Source organism: Rutidosis leptorrhynchoides, chromosome 9 (assembly GCF_046630445.1).
Source record: "Rutidosis leptorrhynchoides isolate AG116_Rl617_1_P2 chromosome 9, CSIRO_AGI_Rlap_v1, whole genome shotgun sequence".
Classification (NCBI taxonomy): Eukaryota; Viridiplantae; Streptophyta; class Magnoliopsida; order Asterales; family Asteraceae; genus Rutidosis; species Rutidosis leptorrhynchoides.
The window spans coordinates 306,075,976-306,093,532 of record NC_092341.1 but is presented as its reverse complement, the minus strand read 5'-3'; the positions used below and the strand labels follow the sequence as shown (position 1 = coordinate 306,093,532).

Here is a 17,557-nt window from a genome sequence, read left to right as displayed (position 1 = left end):
CTCATGCACACCTAAAGTACTATTGTAACTTTCCCCAAGAGTCATTCCATCCCATTCTCCACGTTTCTTGATTAAACAAATGAAAAACAATGATATATGCATTTTTTTTGAATAATCGAATTTGAATTTCCCCATACTTTGGCTTGATGTTGTTATTATTAATACGAATTTGAATATCCTCATACTTCGCCTGGCGGGATTGTATAATATTATTGCTGTTGATACAAGTTTGAATATATGTTTAAGAATATTTCAAATAATTGTCAAAATAATTGTTAAAGAAAAAGGTAAATAATAAGCCAAATTTACATGTTAAAGATTAAAAGGAACTAAACATGTATCTAGTCATACAAAATGGTAAAATTAGAAGGCTTTTTCTGTTCGGACTGTCTGTGAGAGCGAGTAATCCGACATCATACTCTGATATACGCAGCTCATCAGAATTACTCACTAATTGTTTCCAACTCTTTACTCACCATCACAAAATATTCAGCATAGACATGATTTGAACCTGAATGCTTTTGCAAGTAACTTAGAGCCCAATCATTCGATTATCACGTGATGATTTTCACAAAACATTTTGTCATAATCTAATGGATAAAAACTAATAACTACTCATATAAAAAAGCTTCAGTATCTTTTTTCTTTCGGCGAAAGAACAGATATATATAAATATTGCGGAAATTTTTCATCGAAAGGTGAAAACCCGAAAAAATACATGAAGGATAATTGTATATGATTCTCAAAAAATGTCTATAATAATACAATAAAATGAAAACGTCTTGATCCTCATATACTTGAACTGGGCCTTATAGCCCAAATTGCCCATGCGAAATCAAAATGGAAGATATTATTGTAAACAAACAACTTGCCAGGATGACTTGCCATCTTTCCATTCCAACTGTGAGAGGGGATATGATTTCATACTTAATGCAAAATGAACTCCTCTGCATTCTTAATTAAAGATTGCCAAAAAACCACCGTTTGATTGACACAGACTGCCTAAAAACCGCCAAGTGACCACTAATCAACATTACTAAGCCTTACATTTCCATAAAACACCCTTTATTGTTTTTGATAAGAGTATCCAACACATGGATTACTTGAAGAACATGAAATTTCCATTTATTAATAATATAAATTGGTTGTGAGACTTTTTGAGCATAGAAACATGAGTTGCTAAGATTTGAACAAGAAATTGGTTGACCGAAGCTCCCACCATACAATGTTATACCTTGAGGCTAGCCTCATCCTTTCGAATACTTAGTTGGCAATTCCTCGGCCGCCATTTTATCCATCAAAATGCCAAAATTTTCAAGTTCTTCCTTATAAGTGAGTTTAGTTTTCGTACCCGTCATTGTTTTTAAGTTATTTTCTGAAGTACTGACATGAAACGATCCTCGAACAACCCTTGTTTTTGTTAGAATATTATAATTCACCCATGATTCTTATTGATCAAAGAGGCCAAATATATAGTACATGATCTGATCTTATTTCCCTTGATTTTAGGGATCCTACATTTAATATGAGATATGGATAGATATGCCTACATTTAATGCTAGATATTACATAAGATTTTGTCTACGTCTAATATCCGTTAACATCCCCCCCGCAGTTTGAGCGGGAGAGGAATGAACGGTCAAACTGGATTAAAACGCTAAAACTAAATAACATTGTTCTTTCTGAGCAGACTGATATTCGTTGATGTAGTTGCGTATTTCTTGACTGCGTTTCCTTTTCCGTAACGTTTTTTTTACGTCGTGACTTGCTTTGCCTAAGGATTGAGCAGGACTTGGGCATTGAACTTTGTTGACGATAACCAGTCTTTATCGGAACAGATTATTCTTACTACTATTATTATTATTATTATTATTATTATTATTATTATTATTATTATTATTATTATTATTATTATTATTATTATTATTATTATTATTATTTTCGAGGTTAGGAACCTAGTCTAGCTAGGCGGCTTATCCTCACGCCGATTAATAAAATCCCCACAAATAATGGAAGAAGGAAATCATGAAAAAAATGGGTGGTAATGGTAGTCAATAATGGGCCCTACAATCTTGAAATCGTGAATATAATGGGTGATAATGGTCGACAACAATGAGCTCACAATTTTGAAAGTATTCACCTTTTAGTTGGCAGCCATCTCAACAGATGAATAAATTGGGCATAATTATAATTAATCAACATACACTAAATGCCCAAATCACTCTCCGGGGGTGATTTCAAAGAACAGAGGTACTTTTTTTTAGAAATTGAAAAAAAAAAAAAACTTTGAGATGGAGGAAAAAAAAATTGGAGCCAGATAGGAAAGAGAAGATGGCTCGAGAGCTTGGGTTGCAGCCGGACAATTTGGTGATAAAGAAAGGAAGATGATGATCATGTCATCGTGAAGAAAAAGAAATGAAGAACAGAGAAGAGGGAAGGGGTTTAGGATCGGTGGTGAGATGACGGTGTATATTTCAACCGTGATTTGAATGCTTTTTGCAAGAAATTGAAAAAGAAAAGAAATATAGAAGACGGGAGCTGAAACGGTGTATATTTCAACCGTGATGTTGCTGCTCCGGTGGTGGTATGACGGTGTATATTTCAACTGTAATTGGATGCTTTTGCAAGAAATTGAAAAACAAAAGAAAGATAAATAGAAGACCGAAGTAGAGCTTCGGTAGATAGATTGAGAAAAAAGATAGAAGACCGAAGTAGAGGTTCGGTATTGATGGGGTTAAGAAGAAGATTTGATGGGTGGTAGAGCAGAAGCGGCACACATTCGGCCGACTAGATTTTGGATCAAACCCTCTCATACCATGTTAGAATGTTATAATTCACCCATGATTCTTATTGATCAAAGAGGCCAAATATATAGTACATGATCTGATCTCATATCCCTTAATTTTAGGGATCGTACATTTAATATGAGATATGGATAGATATCCCTACATTTAATGCTAGATATTACATAAGATTTTGTCTACGTCTAATATCCGTTAACAGTTTTGATCTTACTCACCATTTTCTAGATCATTTAATGCAGAAACTTTTTCCAAAATGATTGACCATTACACCCGCCATACGACCTTTATTTATAATGCCTAGGCCGCGGGTGTTCCATGAGGCTAACCTCATGCTTTCGACAATTTTTTTGGCAACTCTTCCGCCGCCAACTTAACCATCGTATTATCAAATTTTTTGAGTTCATCTTTAAAGGATACACTTATATTATTATCAAGTACAGGAATATCACGAACAATAGTGTTACCTGATTTTGCCTCTTGACCTTTGGTGTGTCTAATTTCACTAATGGTATCAAATAAAGGAGACTTCACATTAGAGTTTGAAGCCTCTGCTTCATTTTGCTCACTTTGAGAATTGATCTTTGACACTTTTTCATTCACTTCAAGGGCAAGTTTAAAACTATTCCCCCTTTTTCGAATATCCCCACATAACTTGCAGCCTTTTTTATCACAACAAAGGCTAGTGTGATTGCTTTCATAGTTTCTAGTAATCTAATATATTTTCATTTTTTTAATACACTTTTTTTAAGAATTTTACCCGATAAATATTATTTATAAAAAAAATTAAAGATACAAAATAGAACAATTACCAAAAGCGCATCTTGCGGTCTCGCAAATAACCACAAATCAAGCTAGAACCTACACACTTAAAAACAAGACTAGCAAAACATAAAACATCCAACTACACACCCTCAACCAGCTCGATCTGTAGTTGAATTGCCAACACTGTAACGTTGTATCTCATCGCGGCTTGCCTAGGCAAGTTGTTTTCCATGCGTATAGAATTTTGAAGGGTACAGGTTTTTTCCTGCCTCTTATTTGAGTCTCTCGAGTTTTATTATTTTTAGTTTAGTTTATAGTTCTCCGGTTGTACAGCATAGTTATGTTTATGCTCGTGAGCCTTTTGGCGGTTGTATCTTGTATCTTTTTTTCTTTAATAAAATATTGACTTTTAAAAAAAACCAGCTCGATTTCATGCCAAACGGAGCCGTAGCCTTAGTATTTTTTTTCCCGACCATAAACACGATCTTTTCATTTTCATGAGGTTCCATATCGCTTGGTTAAGCGACTAGAATAAATGTATTATTATTAAGAGCTGCAAACCATTGGCGATTCTAGGATCAAAACTCACTCAATGGGGTCTCATAAAATTTGAGTGGTACTTCATAAATTTTATTCCTAAAGAATGACTATTTAATTTCATAATAAATACTAATTATGAAAATATATGGGATCTCATTGATGAATTTATTGGTATTTTATATTATAAAAGATTTAATTAATGGTATCATTTGACCTTGCTTGACTCTAAGTGAAGTCGCTACTGCTCGAAACGAATATTGAATAATGCAATCAATCGTATATATAAAAAATATGCTATACATTTTTAACAAGAATCGTTTCATGTACAAAAATAATCGATCATATACGTAGAATATTATTTTTTCATGTTTTTCGATTACTGGTTGTATCTTAGCTACTTATAATTTTATTATCGTACAAAACCATTATAATATAAAAGTTTACCGATAATACATCTTGTTTTGTTATATCCCAACCCATACCAGATCCTTTTTCTAACTTTCATTATTTCATTTTTAATACTCCGTATATATTCAATTTGAATGGTTTCCATGTGTTTAATTTAGAAATTTTAGACCCATTAGACATAAATCAAAGTCAAAAAATACGAGATAAAAAAAATAAAAGAAACTTAAGTCTTTTTTTTTTTTTTTTTTTTTAAAAAAAAAGCATAAACAGAACTACTTTTGAATCATTTTAACCTAAATAATTATTTCACCTTTTCTTATAACCTTTATAAGAGTATTAGAGTATATATTTATATATTTACTTTTCATTTAATATAATTTTTTTTGTCAATCATTGATGTGCATTTTTTAAGATAAAATTGCGCCGTTGGCTCTCATGTTTGTATCAAACTGCACAGATAACGTTTATCTATTTTTTTAACGTCATTAACCCTTAACTATCGAACTTTGGCATGTATGAATCATTGGATAAACTCTGTTAGTTTTATAGCGTTAAGTCTCCTCACGTGCTATGCACGTGAGTGCAATTTTCTCCAGTTAAATTTTGACCAGCATTTACAACGCAATCTGTCTTCACAAAACCCTTGCAATGTAATCCCTCTTTTCTCTCGTTCTTAATTCATCTGGTGCAAAACCCTAATTTGAATCTATCGCCCAAATTAATTAATATCTCTAATTCAGTACTAAGATGGTTCAATGCTGGTTTGGGTGTACCTGTATCATCACGACAACATGGACGATGTTCATTTATGCAGCACGATAACCGGGATACATATGATTCATTTATGCAGCACGATGTTTTTTTAAAGTTTGGTTCCACACTGAAAGTTAGATACTGATGTTATGCATTTGTTACATGGTAGTTAGTTTCCTACCAGCTGACTGGCTTGAAGGTGACAATAAATATCATGCTTAACAACGTGGGTTACAGGTTCGATCAACGTTTACCTTTAAGTATAATCCATAACTTTTAAAAGTTATGTCTGGTGCCACATCTAGACGTCACCGGTTGAATATTCAGGCTTGTCAGACACTAAGCATCCATCTTTGTGTTTGCATTTTTTCATTCTGTTAATGTAATACTAAACAGTTCATGTGTACATGTGTATTGATTATACAGCAGGTGTCTATAAACAATATTGATTATGCATCGTTTTCTGTATTAGGGATCAAGTTGCAGGTTTGTTAGTTGACATGATCCACCAATTTGTGATAGTGCGAAAATGATTGTACCTGGTCTTCTAAGAGCAAAGAATTAGAGTGATGCTAAAGCCAAGAATGCAGAAACTCAAGCTGCCATGTTCAAGTTTATGTTGTTTTGTACTTGGCTAGGGATTTTTTTTCTTTATTTTGATGTTTTAAATAGAATTAGGTATTTGATTTTTGTTAAGGTACTGGATTTCCAGACTAGTGTTGGTATAATTGCATCATCATTTATGAATGAATCAATATAGTGAAATTTCAAGTTGTCATTTATAGTGTATTATGTGTATGCAAATTCAGTTCTAAAATAATCCTGCTTATTTCTTTTACATGTCTGTTTTGACCAAATGTGAAACTAATGGTGACTGCGTTTGATCCAATTTTTCAAATGAACACATTTTTTATCTAAAGTGACCTAATGGTGAATGTTTTGACCAAAAGTGATTAATGTTGACTGTTTTAGACCTAAAGTTACTTAATGGTGGCTGTTGTTTTGACCCAATTTTGCATATAAACACATTCTTGACCCAAAGTGACCTAATGGTGAATGTTTTGACCAAAAGTGACTAATGGTGAATGTTTTGACCAAAAGTGACTAATGTTGACTGTTTTGACCTAAAGTGACCTAATGGTGACTGTTTTGACCCAATTTTGCAAATGAACTTATTTTTTTTTACCCAAAGTGACCTAAAGGTGATTTGACCAAAAGTGACTAAACAGTCACCATTAGGTCACCTTTGGTCTAAACAATCACCATTAGTCACTTTTGGTTCACTTTTATGTAGTCATTTGATGACAGCCACCATTTAGTCACTTTTGGTTCATTTTAATGTAGTGCTTTGGGTCAACACACTTTTGGTAAAAATATGATCAATATAGTGTTTAACATAGTGTTAACTTTCTTCATTTGGTAGTCTTTTAGTAAGGTGTCAAAATGGGTACTCTTTTATTAGGATTTTAAATAGGTAGTCATTTTGTGGAGTCCTACTGACCATAATGTTTTAGGTCATCTTAAAGCATACATTAGGGTTATATGTGATAAAATAGTATTCCTTTGATGATCTGTGATTTATTGCATAAGTTTCATTTATAAGTAAACAAGTTGGTCATGAACTTATAGTGTAAACAAAGTCACTACAGTTTACTCACTTTATTAAACAAAGCATCTGCAAGTCATTTAGTCAAAAACAAGTCATTTGCTCGAACAAACTGTACAAACAAAGAGTTGTTATTTGGTCAATAAGTCATTTGGTCCACATACATCATACACTATAAATGAAAAAAGTTGGAATTTCATTATACTGATTCATTCATAATGATGATGCAAATACACCAACACTAGTCTGGAAATACAGTATAGTAACAAAAATTAAATACCTAATAATCTATTTAAAACATCAAAATAAATAAATAAATCCCTATCCAAGTACAAAACAACATAATATTGAACAGGAAAGCTTGAGTTTCTGCATTCTTGGCTTTAGCATCACTCATATTCTTTGCTTTTAGAAGACCAGGTATAGTCGCTTTCGCACGATCACAAATTGGTGGATCATACCAACCAACAAACCTGTAACTTGATCCCTGATACAACAAACAATGCATACAATTTAAATAAAAAAAGGTTAAGTTGAACACAAAGAAGGGTAGTGATAGCTTGGTGACATTGTTCAAATTGAGTATTTGACACTGTTTACAGGAATAGTTATGTCTTGTATAGAGCCACCTTACTTATGAAAACTGAAAAGTAATGATAATGATATAATTGATATATAAGATGTCTATGAATTGTCAACAATGACGGTTAGTGGACTATATGTCTCGTTACAGGTTCATAAAATACATGGATGATTGTAGATAGTTGTAGAATCAACCAGAATCACACAAACACAAATGATTGAACTTCAATTAGCAAAATAAAAACTGACTCATCTTCTTAATACTGGCATTGAACCATCTCAGTATTCAATTTGAGATATTAATCAATTTAGGCGGTTGATTTAAATTAGGGTTTGGTACCAGATGAGTTGGGAACGACGATTGGAAAATAGGGATTGCATAAAGGGTTCGTAAAGAGGGATTTGATTATACATGTTGGCCAAAATTTAACTGGACAACATTGCCCTCACGTGCCTAGCACGTGAGGAAACTTAACGTCATGAATTTAATGGGAGTTAGCCTGAAGGTTAACGATGCCAAAAAAAATAGATAAAGGTTATTCATGCTATTTGATACAAACATGAGGGACCAATGGCGCAATTTTATCTTTTATTAATTGTAAAATATGGAGCAAAACATTTTTTCTAACAACGCGCGGAGTAAATCATAGGTTAAAGTGTACGTTTATGCTAAGGGATCAAAAATGATTACTTATAATAAATAGGGGCTAAACTGTACTCTTGACTTATATTCAAGGGAATTAATGGTATATATGTGAAACTAATAAAACTTGTCCGTCTCCTTTGTTGCACTTCCCTGTACCACTTTCCATCTCCCCTGCAACACCTTCCATTAACCTATAAATTTGAGGTTGGGTTTTTTTGTCTTTAACTTATAAAATTAGTCAAGGATTTAACATAATTTTGATTCGTTCTCAACTAATTGTACCAATACCAAATCATTCACACACTCGAATCATTTCCATCATTATTATAAATCAAAACCCTAAAAAATTGATGCCACTGACAACTTGCTTCCATGGACGGAATCAGTAGCTTTGTATTGTTGACAATCATTAGACAAATTATCATATCCCTCTTTTAAATATTTTTACTGAAGTTATGTAATAATGTAATGCAGTAACTTTATACCACTAGTGAGCTGTAATTGATGTTGTGGTATTAAATGTTTTAAACAAGAATAACACTTTGAAAATTGAAATGCATATATATAGTAGTGATAAGTGAGTGAATATATGAATTCATGAATTGATGTGGTTTGTGTAGGTAGACGTTTTTCGACAATGGCGTATGCAGCATTGATGCCAGCAAAACTTAGTTTACAAGGTTCTCATGATCACATTAGGACCACTACTTCGTGCATGAATTTCGATAATCTGAGCAAAGGTGATTGCTTTTTCACTCTTTCGTATTTCATATTCGATATTGTTGTTTACATTATACGGAGTAGTAGTTTATTTGCTAAAGAATGTCAAAGTGTATTCTTAAAATGCACATTAAAGAGTATTCTCGGTCTTTTAATGATTTGGTCTAGCTGTTTTTATTTTTTTTAGTCATTTGAGAAAGTCTGTTAATAATTATATTTTTTCTTCTTTTTTTATACTGTAAGAGCACTTCGACTAGCGGCTAAAGTTATAAAAAGTAATTGTTATCATTTAAGCCAATTTGTTATCACATCTAACCATTATGCTGACCATATATGTCGGTTTATGACTTCATATTGCTTGAACTTTTTTTTTTTTTCCTATAACAGTTCAATTGACCCGTATGTATAGTTGGGAAACCTAACAACTTTTGTTTGTCAATTTGGCTACATATATGATATGTATATTACCTGATTAATAACGGAAGCTAGGTTGGTCTTTTCACGAATTTAACTATAATATTATCATCTAACATCTGATATATTTTGTCCCTTGATTTAGTAAGTTTAATTCATCGATGGTGTACAGATTTTGTCCGTGGAACCAAGATTGACAAACTCAAAATTAATGGGCGGGTCAAAAAGTCAACCAAGGCTCTGCAAATCAGGTCTGCATTGTCTTATGTCGAAGGTACTTATTTTCTGCTAATAAATGGCTAATAGTGAAATGAGTTTACCACACAATTTATGATTTGTATGTTGAACAGCAACTACACAATACACATTATAGAGACACTTTGTGAGTCATTAATTATGATTTGTTATTAGAGAAGACAGGGTTCAAGGACTTTTTGCACATTAATGATTTTGATAAGGGAACCATATTAAAGATTTTGGACCGTGCACAAGAGGTAAAGGCGTTGCTAAAATCGGGAGAGAAAACTTATCTTCCATTTAAAGGGAAAACAATGGCTATGATATTTGCCAAGCCATCCATGAGGACTCGAGTTTCATTTGAAACGGGCTTTTTTTTACTTGGTGGTCATGCTATATATTTGGGTCCAAAGGATATTGAAATGGGTAAGCGAGAAGAAACTCGTGATGTTGCTCGTGTTCTATCTCGCTACAATGATATTATCATGGCTCGACTTTTTGCTCATCAGGTTAGCTTACAAGCTAATTTATCTTGACATGATTTGTGGTGACAAAACTGACTGGTTCGATGGGTTGGGTAATTGGTCAAAATTAGTTCAGGTCAAAGTAGGTAACTTTATGTGCAGCTCAAATCTGTGACCAACTCGTCAACATTTCTTTGTCAATTTTTTTCCAAGATTTGCAAAAACTCAAAGTAATTTAATAAATGAGAGACGAATATGTATTGTTAGAATGTTAAAATAACCATGTTTTTAATCAAAGAATTTATTGTGTGCGATGTAAGCATTTTAATATAGGTTAGACGACTCATAACATGTTCAACGTGCATGACCCTTTTGGCCCTGTGAGATTGTTAATTTTGCATATGAGGCATTTTAATGTAACGAGCACATAAGGTTTAACTTAGATCAAGGTTTAGTATATGTATATATCATTATATTGGGCTCTACAGGTAAGCAAGTGTTAGTGTTCAACCTGGATCCAGGGATCGAAATTGAACTTAATTGCAAAAGATTGATAGCTCAAAACTAGAAAAGAGCCATGAATACAGTTGCCAAACTTTATTACAAACTGAAATGCAATTTGTTACAATTGAGAGTGAATTGAGAGAGAATACAATCTGGTAAAAACTAACTCCAACTAATTACAACTAGCTATTTAACAAAGGAACCGATTAACAGAAAAGTGGCTGTTGAAATTCTGTTTACAACAGAATTTCTGTTAACAGCAGTTCACAGCAGCTCACGTGCTTGACATGTGACCCTCTAGCTGGTACAGCTCAAGTGTTACGAAACAATACCCCCTTCTTAAAACGATTCTTGCCCTCAAGAATGATTGGACAGGACATCGAAGGTTGAAAATCGGAGCATAATATCTTCGATGGGTTCCCATGTAGCATCTTCAACCGTTCCATTAACCCATTGTATCAAAGCATAAATCACAGCTTGATTATTACATTTTACCAATTTCCTTTCAAGTATTTTGTAAGGTGTGCTAGCAATAAGGTCATCGACATTAATTTGGGGTAGATTACCCATTTGAGTAGGAGTGACACCATGATGACGCTTGAGTTGTGAGACATGAAACACGGGGTGAATTTGTGACGTCGATGGTAACAGTAGCTTATATGCAACCTTCCCCACTCGTGCAATTACTTCAAACGGTCCATAAAATTTCGGTGACAGCTTGTGTTGTTTACCCCCTCTTAACGTAACTTGGCGGTGGGGTTGAAGTTTGACATAAACCCAATCATGGACGTTGAACTCTCGGTCAGAACGATGTTTGTCTGCAAATTGCTTCATTCTATCTTGTGCGCGCTTCAGGTGAAATCTTAAAACGTTAAGTGCGTCTTCTCTGGCCGTCAGCGACCGGTCAACTGCCTCAACCTTGCTATCCCCTGGTGTATAAGTGATGGGCATTGGTGGCACTTGCCCATACACAACCTCATACGGTGTAGTACAAATGGAGCTATGGTAATTGGTATCGTACCAAAATTCGGCCAATGATAACCACTTAACCCAATCTTTTGGCTTATCACTCGTCATGCAACGTAGGTAGCACTCCAATCCTTTGTTAACGATTTCTGTTTGACCGTCGGTTTGAGGGTGGTAAGCTGTGGGTAAATGCAACTCAACCTTGAGCATTTTAAAAAGTTCCTTCCAGAATAGGCTTATAAAGATTTTGTCTCGATCGCTAACAATTATTCGCGGTAAGCCATGTAATTTATACACATGATCAAGAAAAACTCGAGCCACCTGAGTTGCCGTGAATGGATGAGCAAGGGGAACAAAATGGCCATATTTACTCAGTCGGTCAACAATGAAGAATATCACCGTTTTGCCTTCAGACATTGGCAATGATTCAATGAAATCCATAGAAATTTCGGACCAAATTCGATTCGGAATGGGCAACGGCTGTAGTAATCCCGGGTAACTACTCAGCTCAGGCTTGCTTCTTTGACATATGTCACATTGTCGAATGTAATTCTTCACTTGTGTCCTTAACTTCCGCCAATAATAACAAGTAGTACTATGAATGGTAGCGTTAACCCCGGAATGTCCACCATTTGAGTCAGTATGAAAGTGTTTAATGATATCAGCCCACAACGTTTCATTCGATCCCACAACTAGTTTTCCCTTTCGTTTTAACAGACCATTGTGATCAGTATAATGTTTTTCACTCGATGGATCAACTTGCAGCCTAGCTTTAATTTGTTGTAGATCAATGTCTTGTGCCACACTCTGAATTATTCGTTCTTCAGAGTCCCGAAAAATAGTAGTTGCAAACATTTGTTGTAATTGGGCCTCACCTTGTGCTCGTGACAGTGCATCAGCAGCCCAGTTCTCGCTTCCCTTCTTATAAACAATTTCATAATCGTATCCCATTAACTTCGGCAACCACTTCATTTGAGTCGGGGTAGTGATCCTTTGGTCAAGCAAGTATTTGAGGCTCACATAATCGGTTAAAATTTTGAAATGCCGATCTAATAAGTAGCCTCTCCATTTCTCAAGTGCATGAATGACCGCCAGAAATTCTTTTTCATACGTGGATAGAGTTTGGTGCCTAGCCGATAATGTTTTGTTCAAAAAAGCTATTGGGTGACCCTCTTGTTGCAACACAGCCCCAATACCTAATCCCGAAGCATCCGTTTCTACTACAAACTCTTTGTTAAAGTCGGGTAAACTTAATACCGGTGGAGTTTGCATAACAAGCTTTAATTTTTCGAATGCACGTGTAGCTTCCTCGGTCCAAACGAACGCATTTTTCTTAAGAAGATTCGTTAGTGGTTGACAGATTGATGTGTACCCTTTAATGAATCGTTGGTAGTAGCCCGTTAGGCCCAAAAAATCTCGTAATTGTTTAATACTCTTTGGTTCAACCCATTTAGCTATAGCTTCCAATTTTGTTGGATCAGTTGCTACCCCTTGGCCCGAGATTACATGGCCCAAGTATTCAACACTGGTTGTCATGAAAACACACTTCGACTTTTTTGCGAATAACGTATACTCCCTCATAGTGAGCAGAATCTTCTTCAAATGCTCAATGTGATCTTCAGGGTTGGCACTATATACTAATATGTCGTCAAAGAAAACTAACGTGAACTTTCGAAGAAAAGGTTTAAACACTTCATTCATTAAGGCTTGAAACGTCGACGGAGCATTAGTTAACCCGAAGGGCATTACTAGAAATTCCTAATGTCCTTCATGTGTCCGGAAAGCGGTTTTTGCAATATCGTCATCGTACATGCGTATCTGATGGTAGCCTGATCGAAGATCTAAGCTTAGAGAACACCTTAGAACCGCTTAATTCATCTATAAGCTCTTCGAGTATTGGAATTGGAAACTTATCTTTTATCGTATGATTGTTGAGTTCTCTATAATCAACACACATACGCCACGTTCCATCCTTCTTTTTGACCATTACAATGGGAGCCGAGAAGGGACTTTGGCTTGGACGAATTACACCCGACTCCAACAATTCTTTTACCGTTGATTCAATAGCATTTTTTTTTGCGTTGGAGGGTGTCGATAAAGATGAATGTTCAATGGTTGTGTTCCCTCCTTCAAAGGAATTCGATGGTCAAACTTTCTTCTCTGAGGTAATTTCGTTGGCACTTGAAAAAGGTCATCAAATGCTTCTAATAATGGTGCAATCTGATCATTTTGCTCACTGTCACTTTCCATCAGTACATCCATAGAACACAAAGTAGTTGGGTAAACACATAAGAAAATTGCATTGAGATGGGGTTGTGAACTAGCCAATGTTTTAGTGACCCGTTTTCCATCCAATCATTCCACTTTATTTTTCTTCATACCCCTTAATTCAACCCTTTGACCCTTAAATGTAAATGACATCGTCAACATGTCAAAGTCCCACTGAATTACCCCAAGTGGTTTAAGCCATTGAATGCCAAGAACCATTTCGCATCCACCTAATGGTAATAGCACCATTGTGCTTTCAAAAGTAACACCTTTGATCTGCCACTTTAGATTTCAACATTCATAAGTGCTACTTATGTGATTTCCACCCGGTATAGCAACACCCATAGGTACAATAGATTGCGTTACACACCCTAATTTCTTGGCGGTTTCGTAGTCAAGAAAGTTGTGTGTGCTTCCCGAATCGATTAAGATATGCACGGGTTGTGAGTTGATTTGACCCGTTACCCTCATGGTTTGATAAGCATCGGTGCCCGTTAAAGCACTTAGTGAAATTTGAGGTACACTTGTAAACATTGACTCTGTTGAACTTTCATTATGGTTATCTTGTTCTTCATACCCATAATCAGTCCCCGATTCTTCTTCACACCCTAACACTTCGATATTGAACATTTGCCCACTACATTTGTGCCCCGGTGTGTAACACTCATCACAATAAAAACATAAGTTTTTGACCTTTTCTCTTCATACTCTTTTTGAGACAATCTTTTACTTGTTGGTGTGTAATCACTACTAGTTTTGTCAACATGATAAGAAGCAGAGGGTAAAGCCAATTGAGTTGAACTATTGGTTGGCATGGTTACTGTTTTGGAGTTCAGGGGTCCATAGTATGTATTTTTTGAACTATGTACAATAGTATTACTCTTTGGAGTAGGTAGTATCGAATTACCCCTCTTTTTGGTAATAGCTATTGTATCTTCCTGCAACTTTGCTAACCCGTATGCTTCTTCCAACGTTTTCGGTTTAAACATACGCACCGTTAATTCAATCTCCTTGTTGAGGCCTGCAAGAATTTGTGCTCAGCTCGACCTTGTTGAGCAACGTTTCAAATTCCTCAAAATAAGCTTCGACTGTTCCGGTTTGTCGTAAAATCTTGAGTTTCGAAAGTGGATCTTCAATCACTGTACCGAACCTTCTTAGAATTGCTTCTTCATACGTGCTCCAGTCAACATCGTTACCATTACGTTTGATGAACTGCTGGTGCCAAATTAGGGCTTTTTTGTGTAAGTGAATTGATGCTATTCGGACCTTTTCATCTTCATCAATCTGATCTACAGAGAAGAACTGATTACTCCGGTACAGCCATTCTTTAACATCGTTACCATCAAAACGTGGAAATTCGATCTTCGTTAACCGTGTATGCTGTGACGTCACATTCCTGCTGCCGGATCCCTCACCGTTCTTTAATTTTGTAATTTCGTCCGTGAACCACTGATGTTGGATCATCATATGTTCGATTCTTCCATTGATCGAAGCAATTGAATGATTCAATTACCCGAACGCAGCCTTTAAATATTCCGGCATCTGTTCTTCGCCGACGACCCCTGACCTTCTAACCTGCACCATTTCTGCTTCAAAACTTGAAATTGATCGTGAATTCTGATGCAATTGGCCCAGAAAAACGCTCTGATACCACTGTTAGTGTTCAACCTGGATCCAGGGATCGAAATTGAACTTAATTGCAAAAGATTGATAGCTCAAAACTAGAAAAGAGCCATGAATACAGTTGCCAAACTTTATTACAAACTGAAATGCAATTTGTTACAATTGAGAGTGAATTGAGAGAGAATACAATCTGGTAAAAACTAACTCCAACTAATTACAACTAGTTATTTAACAAAGGAACCGATTAACAGAAAAGTGGCTGTTAAAATTCTGTTGTAAACAGAATTTCTGTTAACAGCAGCAGCTCACGTGCTTGACATGTGACCCTCTAGCTGGTACAGCTCAAGTGATACGTAACAGCAAGAAATGTACACAAGCAATATATGAGATTTTTCTGATCTCTATATATGTTGCTGTGTCAAACCCATTCTCTGTTTTGATGATGTTTTATGTTTTTAACACATCCTGAGTTGATCCATTTTAATACAATTGGGTTAACATTTTCATCTCTATAAATATTAAATGGCCTGAGGGTTTGTATTGTAGGACCTCTTGGATCTGGCTAATTACGCAAGCGTACCTGTTATTAATGGTCTGACCGACTATAATCATCCATGTCAAATCATGGCTGATGCTCTCACAATGATCGAACACATTGGTCAAATTGAGGGAACCAAGGTACCTCCTTTGGTCAAACAAAGTCATTTTTGGTCAATTTATGCATACATTTCTGTACTTTGATACGATTATGAAAACTTAGGTTGTCTACGTTGGAGATGGTAACAACATCGTGCATTCTTGGCTCTTGCTTGCTGCTGTGATACCTTTCCATTTTGTGTGTGCCTGTCCTAAAGGTTTTGAACCTGATCCTGAAACCGTTGAAAAAGCTAAACGGGCTGGAGTGGGTAAAATCGAGATCACAAATGATCCAAAAGAAGCTGTTAAAGGGGCAGATGTTGTGTATTCAGATGTTTGGGCCAGCATGGGCCAAAAGGAAGAAGCTGCATATCGCCGTCAAGTGTTTCAAGGATTTCAGGTAATTACTACTCTTGGCTCATGCTAATATATTAAACGTGACAATTTTGACCCGTTTACCTTTGAATGAGTCGAAAGTCCACTTTAATTGAATTCCAATGCTTAAAAGCTCCTACCTTTTTTTAATACGAGTAGTAATAATAAAGATGATTGTTTTGATAATATTATTAGTTCTTGTGATAATATGATTTGATTAACTATCTTATATTTTAACAAGTTGATAGTACTACAAAAGTTGGATTATGAAGAATGACCGTTTCCTCCCCCAATTTTTTGACAGGTGGATGAGGAACTAATGAAGATATCGGGCCCACAGGCTTATTTCATGCACTGTTTACCAGCGGAACGAGGTGTGGAAGTTACTAATGGAGTAATCGAAGCTCCGAATTCAATTGTCTTTCCTCAGGCCGAGAACCGAATGCATGCCCAGAATGCAATTATGCTTCATTCACTTGGCCTTTAAACCCATAATGTATGCGCTTCTTTAGAGCTTATCTGTCTTAAACCCCTCGGTTTCTAGTTTGTTTGACATCTAAAGTTTCGAGATATCAGACGAAAGTTTAAATTAATGGTTTTTTGTGTTCGTCGTAGCGATAAAAAGTTTTTCGTGTGGTTTGTTGGCACCTGAGCAACTACCATTAATTAATCCTTATATACTAAAAGTCATGGCCGAAGGTGTAGTTTCAGTGTAGTTTCAGTTGTTTCGGAATGTAATTTTGAGTTTGTGTTCAAACTACAATCGGTCCCTCAACTTATGCTTACTTTACACAACGACCCCTCGAATTTACACTTTTTGGGGATAAAAAACGTAATTATATAATTTTATCAAAGTAAAAGAAACTAATTTCACCCGAAATTTTAACGGGACCTATCTTCATGCTCGGTGCGAGTTAAATTTTCCCGAGACTACCGTTCAACTCGAAAAAGTCTCACGCACCTAACGGGACTAACTATACGCGAAACGGACACTTTTTAAAAAACGCTTAACACAACGACAGCCCGTATCTTTCTGTTCGCCGCAAGTTAAATTTTTCCGACAACACCGTTACACTCGAAAAAAATTTTATGAACAAAACGAAACTAACTACGTTCAGAACGGACACTTTTTAAAAAAAACGCTTAAGATAACGACATCTAAAACAGCGCTTAAGACATGAGCCATTTTCCCCTCTATAAATACACAACGCTACGTTAAATATGAATACACAAGCTGAAAGCCCCCCGC

The 17,557-nt window shown here is 35.5% G+C and overlaps 1 protein-coding gene across 3 annotated transcripts; it reads left to right on the top strand.

The window, feature by feature from the left end:
* The first annotated feature begins 8,244 nt into the window (after positions 1–8,244).
* LOC139866685 (ornithine transcarbamylase, chloroplastic-like) lies at positions 8,245–17,014 on the top strand. Of its 3 annotated transcripts, none has more exons than XM_071854979.1 (7): positions 8,245–8,305; positions 8,722–8,841; positions 9,408–9,509; positions 9,656–9,981; positions 15,844–15,975; positions 16,058–16,333; positions 16,613–17,014. In XM_071854979.1, the coding sequence occupies exons 2-7, from the start codon at positions 8,739–8,741 to the stop codon at positions 16,793–16,795; spliced, it is 1,122 nt and encodes a 373-aa protein (XP_071711080.1). In that variant the 5' UTR covers positions 8,245–8,305; positions 8,722–8,738; the 3' UTR covers positions 16,796–17,014. The 3 variants fall into 3 exon arrangements, with proteins under 3 accessions (XP_071711080.1, XP_071711078.1, XP_071711079.1); XM_071854977.1 differs by having other exon boundaries at positions 9,647–9,981; XM_071854978.1 differs by having other exon boundaries at positions 8,274–8,305; positions 8,726–8,841; positions 9,647–9,981.
* The last annotated feature ends 543 nt before the right edge of the window (positions 17,015–17,557 follow it).

What these genes read in the sequence shown, in the direction of transcription:
- LOC139866685 (XM_071854977.1), top strand. Translation starts at nt 8,739, where the DNA reads ATGGCGTATGCAGCATTGATGCCAGCAAAACTTAGTTTACAAGGTTCT. An exon ending in TTTCGATAATCTGAGCAAAG is followed by an intron (nt 8,842 to 9,407) that starts GTGATTGCTTTT and finishes GATGGTGTACAG; the next exon opens with ATTTTGTCCGTGGAACCAAG. An exon ending in AAGTGTTTCAAGGATTTCAG is followed by an intron (nt 16,334 to 16,612) that starts GTAATTACTACT and finishes ATTTTTTGACAG; the next exon opens with GTGGATGAGGAACTAATGAA.